Source organism: Elgaria multicarinata, chromosome 4 (assembly GCF_023053635.1).
Source record: "Elgaria multicarinata webbii isolate HBS135686 ecotype San Diego chromosome 4, rElgMul1.1.pri, whole genome shotgun sequence".
NCBI lineage: Eukaryota > Metazoa > Chordata > Lepidosauria > Squamata > Anguidae > Elgaria > Elgaria multicarinata.
Genome location: NC_086174.1, coordinates 137,464,310 through 137,481,012, shown reverse-complemented (window position 1 = coordinate 137,481,012; position 16,703 = coordinate 137,464,310). Strand labels below are relative to the sequence as shown.

Here is a 16,703-nt window from a genome sequence, read left to right as displayed (position 1 = left end):
CATGCATGTGTATATGTCCATGAGGTGTCATGGTGCCAAACTTGAGGTTTCTAACATGAAAATTGATGTAGTTCTAGCATGGGACTTGATTTGGGGTGAGTTAAAAGGTTAAAGCCCCGCCAAAAATCAGGGGATAATGGGATTTGCTTGAAACTTGCCATGAATGTGGATCTAGATGGCAGCTGTGAGGGTGCCTGCTTCCAAGTTTTTATCTGTCAAAATGTCAGAGCAAATCCCATGTTTGAAAATGGGGTGTCCAATTTTCAAAAATTCCCAAAAAATCAGGGGAGGCTTGGATTGGCTTGAGGCTTGGCATGCATGCATGTCCATGAGGTGTCATGGTGCCAAACCTGAGGTTTCTAACTTTAACAGAAAAAAAGTTGTAGGGTTTTTTGGATTTCAATGCAAGCCTATGGGGGGAAAAGCGGAGCTCTGATTCGGATCCGGAGCTTCGCAGTGGAGCGGAGCGGACTTTAGGTAGATCGGAGCGGAGTGGACCGATCTGCAATTTGCGTATGTGGAAGAGAAGTGGATCGGGGGGTCCGTGCACACCCCTAATAAAAAAGACAGGAGCCACACCACTGCTTTATAGTGATATTGAAGTGCACTGCAGGATCTACACTACTGCTTTATAGTGGTACTGAAGTGCACTGACAACTGTTGGGACCCATGACACATCTACACCAAGCAGGATGTAACACTATGAAAGTGGTATGAAAGCGGTATATGGTATGTGTCATGAGTCCCAACCATTGTCAGTGCACGTCAATACCACTATAAAGCCGTAGTGTGGCTCCTGCCTTTTATATACCGCTTTCATACCACTTTCATAGTGTAGTATCTGCTTGGTGTAGATGAGCCCTTGGTGAGGATCTTTCAAATTGCTGGTGTTTTATAAATGAGATTAGCCATGAATGGGGTGTCATAGGATGTGCTACAATTTTGTTGCCTTTTGTATGCCAAGAAGATACTGAGACCAAGGAAAGCTCTAGATAGCACCTTGTTGTGTTGGGTTGAATGCTTGTCTTATGAGCAGTTATAGGTATTAACACTATCCTTAGACTGATTATCTTGGTAGAAAAAAGCTACAGATTGAAAGAGAATCAATAGATTGCCTAGGGGTAAAACCAGGAAGGGAGGAAGCATTAATGGTAGGGAAAGAGCCTGAGGTGAAAAGGTTAAGAACTTTTGCAGTTTTAAGAATGTTGCAGTTTTAGTAGCTGTACTTTGTAAAACAAAGGGACATCAGTGAAAGCAATCACATATCATGTAGTTCTACCTTAAGGCATTTTGTTTTTTGTTTTTCAGAAGATTGTAACTGCTTTAAACAAAACAATGCTATATAAATGGCAAAGAGCATCCTTTTTTTATTATTTATAGCCCTAGGCTCCCCACAACTTCCTCCTGATATTTGCAAGACTTAAAAAGTGCTATTTAAATATGCATTGTATGCTTTAATTGTTTGGGAAACAAGACAGGTGGAAGCATGGATCAGACAAGTTTACTCTGTAGGATTTGTAAGTCTTCCTATGAACAGAATTGAACCTGTAAAGAAACAAAAACAAGATCATTTGCTTATTCAGTCTCATTTTAGAAATGTGCTCACGCTAATGCAACAGTACTTAAACATACTTATACAACAGAATAAGCATGTGTAGGTGAACAGGGAAACAAATGTACTGCACACTTACACTTGGAAGTCAATAACGTTTGGAAATTAGAAGCTAAGATATCCATAATTTAACAGCTGGAATATAATTAGAATCATAGAATAGTAGAGTTGGAAGGGGCCTATAAGGCCATCGAGTCCAACCCCCTGCTCAATGCAGGAATCCACCTAAAGCATCCCTGACAGATGGTTGTCCAGCTGCCTCTTGAATGCCTCTAGTGTGGGAGAGCCCACAACCTTCCTAGGTAACTGGTTCCATTGCTGTACTGCTCTAACAGTCAGGAAGTTTTTCCTGATGTCCAGCTGGAATCTGGCTTCCTGTCACTTGAGCCCATTATTCCATGTCCTGCACTCTGGGATTACTTACTGGGATTAATTACTTGCATAAGATGGCAAACAAAAAAAGGACTCACAAGCAATCAGGCAAGCAACATTGAACAGAGCCTTAAAATGTGAATATCTATCTATCTATCTATCTATCTATCTATCTATCTATCTATCTATCTATCTATCATCTGTGGTGAGTGTGCAGGAAACAGGGCACTCATTCCATTGCAGCCCCACCAGTTCATTAGTTAAACAACCCAAGAATTGGCATTACATGTGAACCAGGTCATTGAGTCCTGCTGCATAAGGAGAGCAGAGGGATGAACATGCCTATGCTGACATATCACAATCTTTAATGATCTGTATATTAGTTTTCTAAAGTACAGAACTGGCCTTTATGAACTTCAAGCTATGTTATATGTTACAGAAAGCAAGTGCAGTTTGCTATCATAATAATTACTTCTATGAATAGTTTTTAACTCATGCTTACCTGTTCTGGCTTGTCTTAGGAGGAAATTAAAAGGTCTGTCAGCTTTGAAGACAGGCGCCCGGGATCTTTTTAGCAGTACCATAGCTGGATTATTAAAACATTTAGTGAATGCCTGGTTTCATTATTTCCCTTCGCTCTTTTCCAGAAGCCACACAGAAAAGTGAAAATTACCACTCTAGCATTGAAATATGCAGTGCTGATTATAGTAAGAACAAGTGGGATGTAACAAAATGTTGCAGTGTGGAGTGCGCCTGATCAGGGTTTCAGACACCCAGCCATGAGCTTTGTCAGAATAATCTATTTCATTCACAACAACAACAGACACTCAGTGTTCTGCAGTCACTGACCATGGTCAGTCCCCTACTTGGGCTGTTTTGGGGGTCTCCCCCCATTAAAGATTTTTAAAAATTATTCTATGGTATTTCTGCAAAGCTTGCTGATACCTCCACTCTTGCGCATGGGCAATGCAGTTTTGGCAACACTTGGAGAATGAGTGCACTATTAGTGTAGGATATGGGAGAATGAGTGCACTATTAGTATAGGATTATGTTACACTGCACAACTTCTCCTACTTGCACGTGGTGGTTCTGATTGATTGATTGATTGATTGATTTAAACTAAAGGTTCCTCCAGGTGGCAGTTTCTGGTTTGGGACCAGAATTGTGGGAAGAATCACCTAAAGAAAAACAAAAGTCTGAGAAGGTTTGTGCAAATATCCTAAGCCAATCCCGCATTTCTTGTGCTGATCCCATTAATTAGGGTGACCATGTGGAAAGGAGGACAGGGCTCCTGTATCTTTAACAGTTGTAAAGAAAAGGGAATTTCAGCAGGTGCCATTTGTATGCATACAGCACCTGGTGAAATTCCCTCTTCATCGGAATAGTTAAAGCGGCAGGAGCCCTGTATCTGGACACGAGGGAAGGGCTCCTGAAGCTTTAACTGTTGTGCTGAAGAGGGAATTTTACCAGGTGCTGTATGCATACGAACAACACCTACTGAAATTCCCTTTTCTATTCAACTGTTAAAGATACAGGAGCCCTGTCCTCCTTTCCATATGGTCACCCTACATTAATCTCATGATCTCAAGTTTGGACTGTGGTTTGAATTAGTTCAGTGCCTCTTTCTATGCCTTGGAAGTGCATAACATGCTGCCTGGAAGAATCAAATCTGTAGGTCTGTAGGACAATTGTTTATGAATGGAGTATAATTTAAGTAAACATTTGCTGTTATCCAGATTAATGCGTTGGGCCTGTTCAGGCTCTGTGGTTAGTGAAACTGTGGTTCTCTGGGGTTAGCACTAACAACAAGCCATGCTGTCGCAGACAACACTGTAAGCCATGGTTAGAGCCACTAACCCTGCTGCAGATGATCCGATTTGGGTTAGATACAGCCTTCCTCAACCTGGGACGCTCCAGATGTGTTGGACTACAACTCCCAGAATGCCTGGCTGGGGCATTCTGGGAGATGCAGTCCAACACATCTGGAGGGCCCCAGGTTGAGGAAGGCTGGGTTAGAAAATGACTAGGGTTTAGCAAAATGCATTACACACGACACCTTAAAACCTGCTGCTTAACCAAAAGCCTTAACCAGCAGAGTTTAAGGTGTCTTCTGAACCAGTCCATTAACAATTTTGATCTGTTCTACCTGTAGTACCCGAGGCTCTTGTACCATCTTCTGACACTTCAATCTTTGCTTTGTGGATGGCTTCCGAGACATAAAGACTTTCCTGTTCTAGCAAACAAAATGATTAATAATTATTGAATTTTTCAACGCAAAGCCAAGACAACTTAACTTTACTTCGTTATTAAAGAAGAAACAGTTACAGAGAGATTACATAGACATGGGGAAATTGGCATCAAAACGTACTGAAAGAGTTGACTGCTGTGACTTAACAGAATGAAATAAAAGCTTATGGAAGTTATACTATTTCCTTCTGGAAATGATAAGGCACTGGATTGACATCTTTTGGGTGTGTTTTATTCTTATTAGGCTACACTCAACATTAGAGAGTGGACTTCCACACAAGCAACAGGGCTTCCATTGAAGCAATGGAATTTCTCTTTTTGCTCTCCTCCTCCCTGCAGCCTGGAAATCTGCCCACAGCAGATTTGGGCAGCTGCAAGGGGAAGGTGGAAGCTGTTCTGCCATCCTTTTCCATTCTGTTGGGAGATGGAACAGTACTGGATATCAGTGAATTGTTGTGTGGCTGAGGATGTCCTGTGTCCTTCTGCAAAATGGCCCTTTCCTAAAGCACACAAGATTTGGCACATAATGGCATGCAGAAGATCCCTTAAGTACTCTGCTGCCTACTTTCTCCCTAATGCTTCTTCTTTGTCTGGATAGGGCTTTTCAAAAGGAACTGGCAGTGTTTTGATCAAAGACAACTTGTAGTTAGGCCTTCTGCAGTATGATCACATCTAAGGCTAAAATTAGCATAAGCAGACTTTTCTGCAGAACACTTTTTAGGTGGAAGGAATTGAAATTAAGCCCCAGGGTGGAGCAAAAGGACAGAGCATAAGGGATATTCTGGGGATCTCTCTCAGGACCTGGCTTATAACCCTCTCCAGATTTGGGAGCCTTGTGGTTGCTGTTTCACAGCCCCAGATCTCCAGTCAGAAGATTTGTTGTGCTGAATCACTGACACAAAATAGGAACTGTAAGGTGACTCGATACATTGCTCAAGCACGTTAGACAAGTAGTAGACTTACCTGAAATGCCTTTAAAATCAGCCTCAGTTGGATCAAACATGTCTGTAATCCCCAACGCAGGTAAAACTATTTTGAGGTCCAAGTGGTTGTGAATTTTGAATCTGAAAAATGGTGGATGGACATTTTTAGCCATGCCCCTCACAACCTGCCCCATTTTCGTTTTGCTCTTCGTTGTAACCCATCTGGTTACAATGGCCATGGCTTTAATTTATTTCAGTTTACTGTGTTCCATTGAACATAAGCCAAGGCAGGCATGGATATTGTGCCTTTTTCTCTGGTACGACCAATAAACTGAATGTACCCAGATAGTCTGATCAATCTGGTCACTTCTTCTTTTTCAGTGACTGGGTTCGCATGACACCTTCTTTGTCAATTTCTTTGTATGTTACCTATTCCACTTCTCTCCTCTCTCTGACAGCTGAAACTTACAAGGAAACTGACCAGGCTGCTGTCTATATGGAGGTGGGTTGCCCTGCGATGAGATCAAACCCTGTGCTTTCACTGCTGCAGGGCAGGGGCAGCGGCTAATTCCAATGCTGCAGCAAAAGCGCAGGATTTCTGGTGCTGGGCTTGCCCCTTGGACTCTGCCCAGGCGGAGATCAACAAATCAGGTGTTGCCATCTGCCCTGCCATGCCTCTGCTGCAACTCTGGAGTGAGGCTAGATAACGGATATGCTGTACTCTCATCGCTCCAGAGAAAAAAGTTGGGGTAAGTCCCACGATGGCTTTGAGGTGGTTGCTGTGTCATATAATTGATGCAACACCCCAGTGCAGTCACCCCAGAGCAGCCACCCCAGGGCTTTTGGCATGTATAGGCAGGCCCCAAGGAAGACTACACATATCGGACAGCTGTAAGTGTGCACTTGCAAAAGACCAGCAATCATGATTATCATGATCATGATAATAATCTGTCACCAGCATCACATAAAAAAACTATACAGAAAACCTTCAGAAACTGGGCCTGCCAAAATACATCCACACCAACATCCAGAAAGTAGGCATATTTAAAACATGCTCAATTGTCAGGAAATTCCTGGATCAGTAAAAGACAGCATGACCTGGCAAAACCCATCATGTCTGTCTCAAAAAAACTGCCATGAGCAAGAAAATAAATGATGATGATGATGATGATGATGATGATGATGATGATGATGATGATGATAAAAAATTACAACTCCATTTGAGCATTTTTGAGACATCAATTTTTTTTATATAAGTTGGGGAACAAAAAGAGATAGCAGTCAGAGTGGAGAGGGGGAGACAAGACAGAATTTGCCATGAAGTCCCCTGGGATACATGCCAGAGCCAGCTGGAGGGCTGGGGGAGAAAGAAGGCAAGAACAAGCCATGGCAAGCCCAACCATTTGTCAGCCACACCATGGGTTGTTCCGTGAACAATCTACTGTGGCTTATTTGCAGTTGGCTTAGTGTGATGTGCAAACCCACCCAGTGTTTCCAAGATGCAACTTTTTATTGCTGTACCTAATGCTAAAACCTAGTCCTTGTCTTGGTCATTACATCTAGTTTAAACTGTTGCCTCTTCTTGCTTACCTTCCATTCTGCTATTCCTGTCCAATTCTCTTGCAAACCCTCTTTCTCAATTGATGCTATGATAATATTAGCCAGGCCCCTTAAGACCCTATACAGGCCACCTGTCATGTTTTCATTGGCCCTGTTCAGAAGACACTTTAAACCATGGCTTTAACCATGGTGGTTAAGACAGAAAGTCAGGCTGTGTTCAGAAGACACCTTAAACCATAGCTTTAACCATGGTGATTGAGGCTTTCTGGCTTATTTATTTATTTATTTATTTATTTATTTATTTATTTATTTAATTACATTTATATACCGCCCCACAGCCGAAGCTCTCTGGGCGGTTTACAACATTTAAAAATAGTAAACATTAAAAGTATACAATTTAAAAACACACACACACACACACACAAACACACATAAAAACAGTATAAAAACAACAGTATCCATTTAAAAACAACAATTGTGGGGTCCATTAAAAACAAACTTAACGTTGTTAAATGCTGTTAAAATGCTGTTAAAAATGCCTGGGAGAAGAGAAAAGTCTTGACCTGGCGCCGAAAAGATAACAATGTTGGCGCCAGGCGAGCCTCATCGGGGAGATCATTCCACAGTCGGGGGGCCACCACTGAAAAGGCCCTCTCCCTTGTTGCCATCCTCTGAGCTTCCCTTGGAGTAGGCACTCAGAGGAGGACCTTAGATGTTGAGCGCAGTGTATGGGTAGGTTCATGTCGGGAGAGGCGTTCCATCAGGTATTGTGGTCCCAAGCCATGTAGGGCTTTATAGGTTAAGACCAGCACCTTGAATTGGGCTCGGAAACATATAGGCAGCCAATGCAAGCTGCCTAACAACCATGGTTAAAGCTGTGGTTTAAGGTGTCTTCTGAATGGGGCCATAGTGTACTTTTAAAGTTGTCCACATTTTTGTCCTTGCAGATGGACCAGTCTACAAATTCCCTTTATTGTGCAGACAAAGTTGGAATCTGCCTCCATAGGATCATTTTTCAGGGCTGGCGTCAAGGGTAGGTATGACTGAGCACCTGCTGAGGGACCACCCTCCAACAAAGTCCCACTAACAAGAGCCCCCTGGACTTACTCCTCCTCTTCACCATTCCAGCCTACCTTGTTCACTGGCTTCTTGCTCTAACCCAGAAAACAATGCTGGCGAGAAGGAGGAGCCGTAGATGCCACTGCCTACTTGCTCACTGGCTCTCTGCCTGTCTATCAAGCAAGTGGTAGCCATGCTGAGAGAGAAGGGGAGGAGCAATAGCCGCTGGTGACAACAGCAGTGAGAAGCAGGCTCACTGAGGTACCTTTTGAGGGCATCTTGTCCAAGGGCCCTTCAAAACCCAGAGCGAACCCTGAGATTTTTCCACATGATATCGCCTGGTGGAGACATGGCAGGACCGAAAGAAATGTTGTCTTTGGTTGGGCTTTGAAAGCATAGAAATGGCAGTTATGGTCCCAATACCCTGCTACTGTGCCCTTCTAACTGTTCATGTGCTTTTGGCTCTAATGGCATCCAAGAGGCCTTGTGGTTTCCTAGACCGGTTCTTAACTTAAAATTACACTCTTGCAAGCCTGCTGAACTGACTGAAGCTTGAGGAGCCCTTATATTTCTCGGCCCTCTTCTCCTCACCCCAACCATATTCAGAATCCCATAGCCATTACCATTTTGTCTAACATTCAACCATATCCATAATTGTCACACATGTACATCTCCCCCAAGTACTGCACTTAAAAAGGCCCATGCAGTTATATTCACATTGACCACTTACCTGGGGAGAAAGATATCCATCTTTGTTCTTCTCAAGCTGTTGGACCACAACGGGAAGGTCCGGGCTGACAGGTATGCCTCAATCTTGTCTAGAGATGTTCTCCTGTCAGATGGAAGCACCACAAACATACTAACCATCTCCCCCAAATAGGGCAACTCAACCACATTGATCCGTTCCAGAGAATCCATTAGGAATTCACCTGCAAGTTGGAAAACAAAGGTGCTGCATTGTATTCTTAAAGAATCGGTGGCTCAATGAGCACATTTCGTATTAATACTTTAACATCTGTATAGCACTTTCAAGGATTCAAAGAGTTTCACATGCATTATGTAGTTGTGGTCCTTACCACTATCCTGTAAGGTAAGTCAGTATTGCTATCTCCTATATTGCAGACAGGGATGGTTGAGGCTGAGAAAGAGTGGCCTGCCTTACTCCAGCTAGTAAGCTAATGGCAAAGGCGAGATTCAAACCAGGATCTTCCTGATTTCTAGCGCAGTCTTTTAGCCACTACACTGCATCAGCTATAGTAGTGGAGTTATATGTCCCCCTGGATTCTAATGAGTAAAATTCACCAGCAGAACAGTATTCAAAAGCTCATGTGAATTGAGGGGGACATTTGATATCCAGAGCAGCTTGCAAAGATAATAATCCCCACAGGTTTACAATATAAAAATGACAAGACATGGAAACCATGCTGCTTAGCCACAAAATGGTTAGAGGAATGTACCTTAATGCATTCCATTAACTATTTTCTGGTTAAGCAGCATGGTTTAGTGTGTTGTCTGAACGGGGCCATGAAAGGGAAGGGGACTGGGAGGTAGGAGGAGAAAAGTAAATTCAGGCATTAGATGGTCGGTTGTAAAGTTCAGCAGGTCATGAAGCTGGAAGTGAACCCAGCGGAAGAGCAGTGGCTGCTTCCTCTTCCCCTGAAGTCCTCAGCAGGGGCAGCTGGTATCAAGAGGTGAGCGGGCTCTGAGCTGGAGTTATGTTATCCATGCATGACAGGTGGGTGCCTGGCTGCTGCTCCCTCTCCTTCTGAATACAGTTTCCTCCCCCCACCAGAGTATACCAAAAGGGATTTGTAATGAAAAACATAATATGTGACCAACTTATACTTGCAACTCAAGTGCATGTTCTCAAAATCAGTGTAGGTGCCATGAGGACTTGGAACGCATCTTTTATGGTCAGTTCCAAACTCCACTGCAAGTTTTTTTTTTTTTTTTTGCGTGGGAGATACAATGTTTGACAAGGATGCTTTAATATGGATGTTCCTTCTAACAAAGTATATCTGAACGGAAGTGCAACAATCGCCACATGAGGTCTGTCTAATCTTGAAACTTGCACGCTTAAATTAGTCCACAGCTTTCCCTTTTAAAAATGCAAGGTTCTATCCCTTTTGGTAATCCATACAAGATTAAAATGTAAGAAGATTGTACTTCCAGGTACGATCTGCCTCTGAAGTATAGAGGGAGAGAGACATTAGCTGGCATTAATTCTTGGGCATGCAAGCTTGTCAAACCAACATTTTGTCTGCAAAATGTCCCCCCAAACCTACTTTTTTCATGCTGTTCACTGGCCCTTTTCAGCTGGTTTTGTGCCATTTTTGTTTCTTCAAAGTTCTGCTGGCAGTGTGATTCCAGCCAATCAGGGACCATGTGGTCAGCATGATGATGTCACATCACCACAATATCATGAAGCCAATTCAGAGTGAAGACAATGCTTAGTTGATGTTGCTGGGCAGTAAGCATAGTAGAATCAAGCTTTTTGAGAAACCAGAACATTTATTCTGAGGCTGCCTTCAGACAACCCGATAGTCAATGGTGGGGTTGTAATCAACTCATCAGTTGTTTAACTAGAGGGTACTCCCCACACAACACGACAATAATCATCCATGGTGTGGATTAAGATTAGCATTGAGTTGACTATTAGTCCACCTTGAGTTGACTCATTCATCCCCCATCCTCTTTCCTCCCATCAGCCATTGTTGCCAAAAATCTATCCAGCTGGAGTACAGTGGCAGCCACCACTTTGACAGCTCTACCCTCGCAACTCTGTGGCTGACGAAATAACCAAAGGTGGCCAAGGAAATAACCAACGGTACGCTCCACACAACATGATAACCAACGGTGGTTCAAATAGCCAACTCAGTGCAGCGTTGGTTAGTTGTGTTCATTATTTCAGCCAAATAACCAACCGTTAAAAAACTCCCTCCACACAACACAATAACCCATGTTGAGTTAAATAACCAAATGTCAATAATTTGAACCACCATTAGATATCGTGTTGCCTAAACCCAGTCTGAGAGTGACTGCTCTTTCCTGAAAGGCTTAAGATGGCTCCTTCCAGAATAATCATGGCTTGGCTATTTCCCCAAGTGGGTGAAGTAACATTTCCCCTTCCCTTTTCTTTTTTTAAACATCAAAGTACAAAGTTTACAGTCAAGTGGATCTAAGGTAGACCCACTGAAATCAATTGGACTTAAGTTAGTCATACTAATGTCCCTTTGGTTTCAATGCGTCTACTCAAAGTATGACTAAGTCTGGATCCAATTCATTTATATTCGCATAAATTAATTTTTACCGAATTACAAAACCCTATACAAAAATTAATTTGCCCAAAATAGTGTAGGAGCATAGCTTGCCCCATTGCATGTTCTGGGGCGGGAGGGTTCCTCTCCCTTCCAGCTTGCTTCTTCAGACAACATCCATGTGTTGAAACCTGTTTCTGCACCAGAATTCTCAAGCCTGATATAATTACCGTAATTGACTTCTGCGCTGAGATACATAGTAGGCACTTTTAGGGTGATGCCTTCTGTAGTGGTAAAGGACAAGGTCTGAGTATCTGTGAAGGTGAATTTCCTTTGCCAGGTGCTTTTGAAGTACATGGTGCTCACGACAGCTATCTGGCTAAGGGGGGAATCAATGGTTTCCAAAGGCAGACTATTCATTTCTTCATCTGAAAAGGAGAGAGTGCAAAATATAACGGCTATTGCTGAAGCAAATTTGAATTTGACACATTTGTCCTTCTATATCTGAAAGCATTATTCAGAATTAGAAAGGACTTCATCTTTGTTTTTAGTGAACACCATATTTTCTGGCCCTCCTTATGGCAATTTGGAAAGTAATCTTGTCAGGTCCACCAGTCATACCCCTCAGTCAAGTAATGAAGGCCACTGAAAAATGTAACAGGACCACCAGGGTAAAATTCCTCTGCTGATCTCCAGATATAGGTAAAGCAATGTTATTCATTCATATTTTATTTCTAGACTGACATTTAGGACAGTAACCCTCCTGTAACAACAGTAACATCCCATATAGTAATAGTTTTATCACATACAGTGATAAAACAGCAACAATTCATAAAATCAGCAAACACCAACAATAAAACATCTGGCCTAAAGTAAAGCCATAAAGAAAGTTCAAACATCAGTTATCCAGCTCAGAAAACAGAATAAGAGTTCAGGAACCCCATTTTCATTCTACTATCCCTGGAGTGATGTTGAGGGCACGGCTTCTTCTACGCTCCACTCACAAAAGGGGGTGATTAGACAAATTGACAATCAGGCAGGGCGTCCCATCTAACAATGTGAAGCAAGATCCCCCTGCCAGGGATGGGTGAGAATTTTGTTTTGAGGGCGGGGGAGTGTTTTTTAATTAAGAATGTACCCAAATTTTCAAATTTCTTCATATTTGACATGGAAAGAACTTGGGGTTAACAATAATTAAATGTGGGAGAAAGTGAAAGTGACAGATTTGTTCATCCAGGCCCTGGACTTTGAATACTTGGTTCTTGAAGGTCTGAGGGCTTCTTTAGATTAAGGGGAAATGGTGTTTCCTTACTGGGGTTTTGCTTCCAGCTTCTTCTGTGCAATTGTAATGGGCTTCATTACATGAGCAGAGGGGGCAACCACGTGGTCTATAATTGAAAACTTCCCCTTCTCTTGGTGCTAACAGCCTTGAATGGAACAGTGCCCTCTACTGGGTGCTTTGTAGCACGATTTCGGCTGCACATGGTAGGAAATCCCATGATATTTTATTATTATTATTTATTTATATAGCACCATCAATGTACATTTTAGAAGAATCGGGATATCCAGGTGGTTTTTTAAGAATGGAATAACCAGGAGATGTGCAGGGGGTTGATGTCATTGTCAAAAGGACCCACAAACGTCCATGAGTGGCCAGTCACAAGCATCCCTTATTTCACTCGTGTGAATAACCACTGACTTTGAATCTCTGCTTATTTAACATATTAATGCTTAATTAGCCTTATCTGAGTGATGTGTTTTTATGCAGTTCTTTTACATTTTATGGATTCATTGAATGCATTTTTAAATTTTTGGAGCAAGAGAGGCAGGGCAAAGAAGACCTCAGGGCCTGCCCCAGCTGGTCTCACAGTGTCCCCCACCTCCCTGACAGGGCTGTCTGCCATCAAGTTTCTGTGGGAAGGATCCCAGGAAGGAGAGAGAGAGGTACACAAAGATAATTCCAGACTGTTCAGAACCAGCTACCAGCCTTCCTCAACCTGGGGCGCTCCGGACGTGTTGGACTACAACTCCCAGAATGCCCCAGCCAGGCTGGGGCATTCTGGGAGATGCAGTCCAACACATCCGGAGCGCCCCAGGTTGAGGAAGGCTGAGCTAGACTCTCCCTGACCTCAGGGCCACTTTTTCCAATTGCCTTGTGGGAATGATGATGATGATGATGATTTTAAAATTGTTAGTGTGATTTTTTAAATGTTACTTTTAAGTGCATTGGTATGTTTTGTATCCTGAAATGTGGCATATAAATAATTGTAAGAAATAAATTAATAATAATAATAATAATAATAATAATAATAATAATAATAATATAGTTCTTATCTTTGTTGTAAGTCACCCTGAGAACATGGTAATTGTGCAGAATATAAATCTTTTGAATAAATGAATAATTCTATAAAAAAAAATAGGGATAGGGCCATAGCTCTGTGATACAGCACAGACTTTGCATGCAGAAGGTCCCAGGTTCAATCCCAGGATTGAAAGTCTGTGCTCCAGGCAGGGCTGGAAAAGGCCCCATTTGAATCTCTGGTGAGCTCCTGTTGCCAGTCAGTGTTGTCAATACTGAGGATGAAAAACCAGAAGTCTGACTCAGCATAAAGCAGCTTCCTCTGTTCATACGGGGACAGCAGGTGCCTCCCCCTGGGGCCTCTCCTCAACATGAGTTCCAGAGCGAGGGTGCCCTGCGGTGTGCTTGGCTGGCATCTCAAAATATCTGGTGCTAAACATGTACATTCCAAAGCGGCGAGAGAGAAACGTGGAGTCATTGTCCCTTTACCTCCAATGCTTGTGGCAATCCACTCATTGATCTGCACTGCGGTCCTGTTAGGCTCGCTGAAATTCGTCTGCTGCACTGTGTTGTTTGCCCAGAATGCAGCATGCTGAACGAACCAAGGTGAAAGATGAATTCCAGCTTGAACAAAGAGCGCGCAGGCTAGTTGTGAAATGGTGCCTTGGCTTGAGTTGGCCACCTCTTTGTATACGGTGTGCAAAAAGTCCTGCATGTCCTGATCTATGTACAAGAAAGGCCTTTGGGTTATCATTTTCTTGGACAATGTAGAAAACACAATGGTTAAAAAGAAATGCCATCCAACACTATTACTTGCCAACCCTATGATCTTTAGAAGGCCATTTCAGAGATGGAAGAGCACCTGCTTTACATGCAGAAGGTCCCACGTTCAATTCCCGGCATCTCCAGGTAAGGCTGGAAAAATTCCTGCTTGAAATCCTGGAGAGTTGCTGCCAGTCAGTGTTGACAATACTGGGTTAGATGGACCAAGGCAGCTCCCTGTTTTTTATTTATTTATTTATTTTATTAAAACATTTGTATCCCACCCTATATCATTGGGAACTCAGGGCGGAGTACAGATAAAAACAATTCAAGCAGAATAAAACAATAAATAATATACACAGCTAAAAACATATTAAACCATTCACATCCAATACTGGCAAAAATTTAAAGCAGTAAAAACAACTAAATTACATGCACCTTTAGGCAAATTTAGCCCTCAAAGACATTAATAAAAAGCCACGTTTTAACTTGGCACCAAAATGAAGTCAGCGTCTGCACCACTTGGGCCTCTAAGGGGACGGCATTCCGCAACGGGGGTGTTACAACAGAGAAGGCCCTCTCCCATGTCCCACCATAATATATGTCTTGCACTTGTGGGAAGTAGATAAGGGGTCCTCTGACAGATCTCAGATCTCAGGCAGGCTTATATAAGGAGAGGCGCTCCCTCAAGAACCAAGGTCCCAAGCCATTTAGGGCTTTAAATGTCATTGCCAACACACTGAATTCTGACTGGAAATGTATAGTATTCCTGTGCCCCAATCCTCTCCCCTGTTATCTGCTGTAGTCTTGCGATTTCTTTTCTGGTTCTCTGCCCAAAGACACATCAGTTCCCTTACAGATAAATGATTTAAAATCGAATGAAGAGCAGATGTTGGGAACGTGTATGTACCAATTCCACAAGACGTCTAGTCAAAGAGTACTTTGCTGAGACAATTTTGACAGCTTACATTAGAGAACCAATCTGTACAATAAAAGCAAGGCAACCAAGGATTAAAACATATTTTCAAAGACCAACTATCTGAATACTTGTTTTAGCCTTGAACTATGTGTAATGCTTACAAGCTATGGAAAGCGGGGTGGATTTTTTTAGAGGCCATAGCTAGACCTAAGGTTTATCCCTGGATCGTCCAGGGGTCAAACCTGTTCATCTAGGTGACACACAGGGGATCCAGTGCTCAAGCAGGGGCGAACCCTGGATGATTCCAGGATAAACCTGAGGTTTAGCTGTGGCCTTAGTTTCATTTTTTTTAATGAACGGTGCATGAACTCCAAAGGGGAAACAGCTTTTTAGGATTTTATCAAATGGTGAAATGATGGCAGCAGTACTTTAAAAATCTAACATTTCAATTTTGAGACTTTTAGAGTGCAATCCTATACAGGTTTAGACAGAAAGAAAATACTACAGATCCCAGCATCCCCCAGCCAGCCATGCTGGTTGAGATGGCACCTTACCATGAATGCTGTATCCCAGAGCATGCTTCAGCTGGGCAAAGGTGTTCCCTTGAGCTCCAGCCTGCAGAAGTTCCAAGGAGAGGGAAATACTGGCTGGGGAAACAACCAGGTTGGTTCTATTATCATCTAGTTCTGCCAAGCGTTGGTAAAGATTGAGGGCAAACTCCGTTTTCAGGTCCTTTGGGTCATCGTAGTGCTCGCAGCCTCCAGCGTTCAAAGAGCAAAGTGACAGAAGAAGGGTCATAATGGGAAGAGACAGCATGAAGGCAGACGGGTGCACTGCCCAAGGTTGGCCACACCTGCAAGCAGCAGTGGGGAGACACAGTTACTGGCACAAATGGCAACTGAATCATATTCTGACATAAGGTTTGTAATGGGCGAGAGTCTTCCACTGTACACATTGGAAATAGTTTCAAGTTGAGTAAACATTCCGTGTGTGCATGAATGTGTTATATTGATCCCAGAAAATAAGCGATACAAAGTAAAAGAAGAAATCCAGAATCCACAATGGGGCAGTATCTTTATTAAGACCAAGCAAAATTCCACAAAATTGTGCAAGCTTTTGAATTCTCCAGAATTCTTCATCAGTTGGTAGAAAAAACAGGGGGTGGGAGAAGAAGCAAGAGACAGGGAGTCTTTCTTTCCTCATCCTCTGCCTTTTGTACCACCTAGCCTGAAGAAGAGTTCTGGATAACTCAAAACCTTTTGTGGAATTTTGCTTGGTCCTAATAAAAGTAGTGCTCAGCTGTGAATTCTGGATTTCTCTCTTTCTCTTTCTCATGGATCAGCACAGCTTCCTTGGTTTTTTTAAGATAAAAAGGGAGATTTTTGGTTTTCGGACCTTGGTATGTCTATGACAAGAGTACACAAGCATTATATACACCAAGCTCTGTAATAGCAAAGGAACAGTTTTTCAGCTACACACAGACAGCACAATTACTACTCATGCAAAGTATTTTTAAATCAGGCAAAATAGACTCACCAGATAAGCATAAAAGCACTTGACGCGTCTCTCTTCACAATCCGAATGCACACTTTCAGGAACACTACACCTAGTTCTGTTGTGGGATTCTATGCAAATGTCCACACCTGTGTGCTTTTTTCTCTTGAGAGCAACTAGCTTCCTCCGACGTCTTTAC

At 42.7% G+C, this 16,703-nt stretch overlaps 1 protein-coding gene across 1 annotated transcript; it reads right to left on the bottom strand.

Annotated features, from left to right (window-relative positions):
• Positions 1-1,501: 1,501 nt before the first annotated feature.
• SERPINE3 (serpin family E member 3) lies at positions 1,502-15,826 on the bottom strand. The gene is made up of 8 exons (XM_063125849.1): positions 15,565-15,826; positions 13,819-14,052; positions 11,261-11,458; positions 8,504-8,702; positions 5,195-5,295; positions 4,131-4,217; positions 2,487-2,570; positions 1,502-1,545 (listed from the first exon to the last, which is right to left on the bottom strand). Exons 1-8 carry the CDS (start codon positions 15,824-15,826, stop codon positions 1,502-1,504), a joined length of 1,209 nt encoding a protein of 402 aa, XP_062981919.1.
• Between the last annotated feature and the right edge of the window lie 877 nt (positions 15,827-16,703).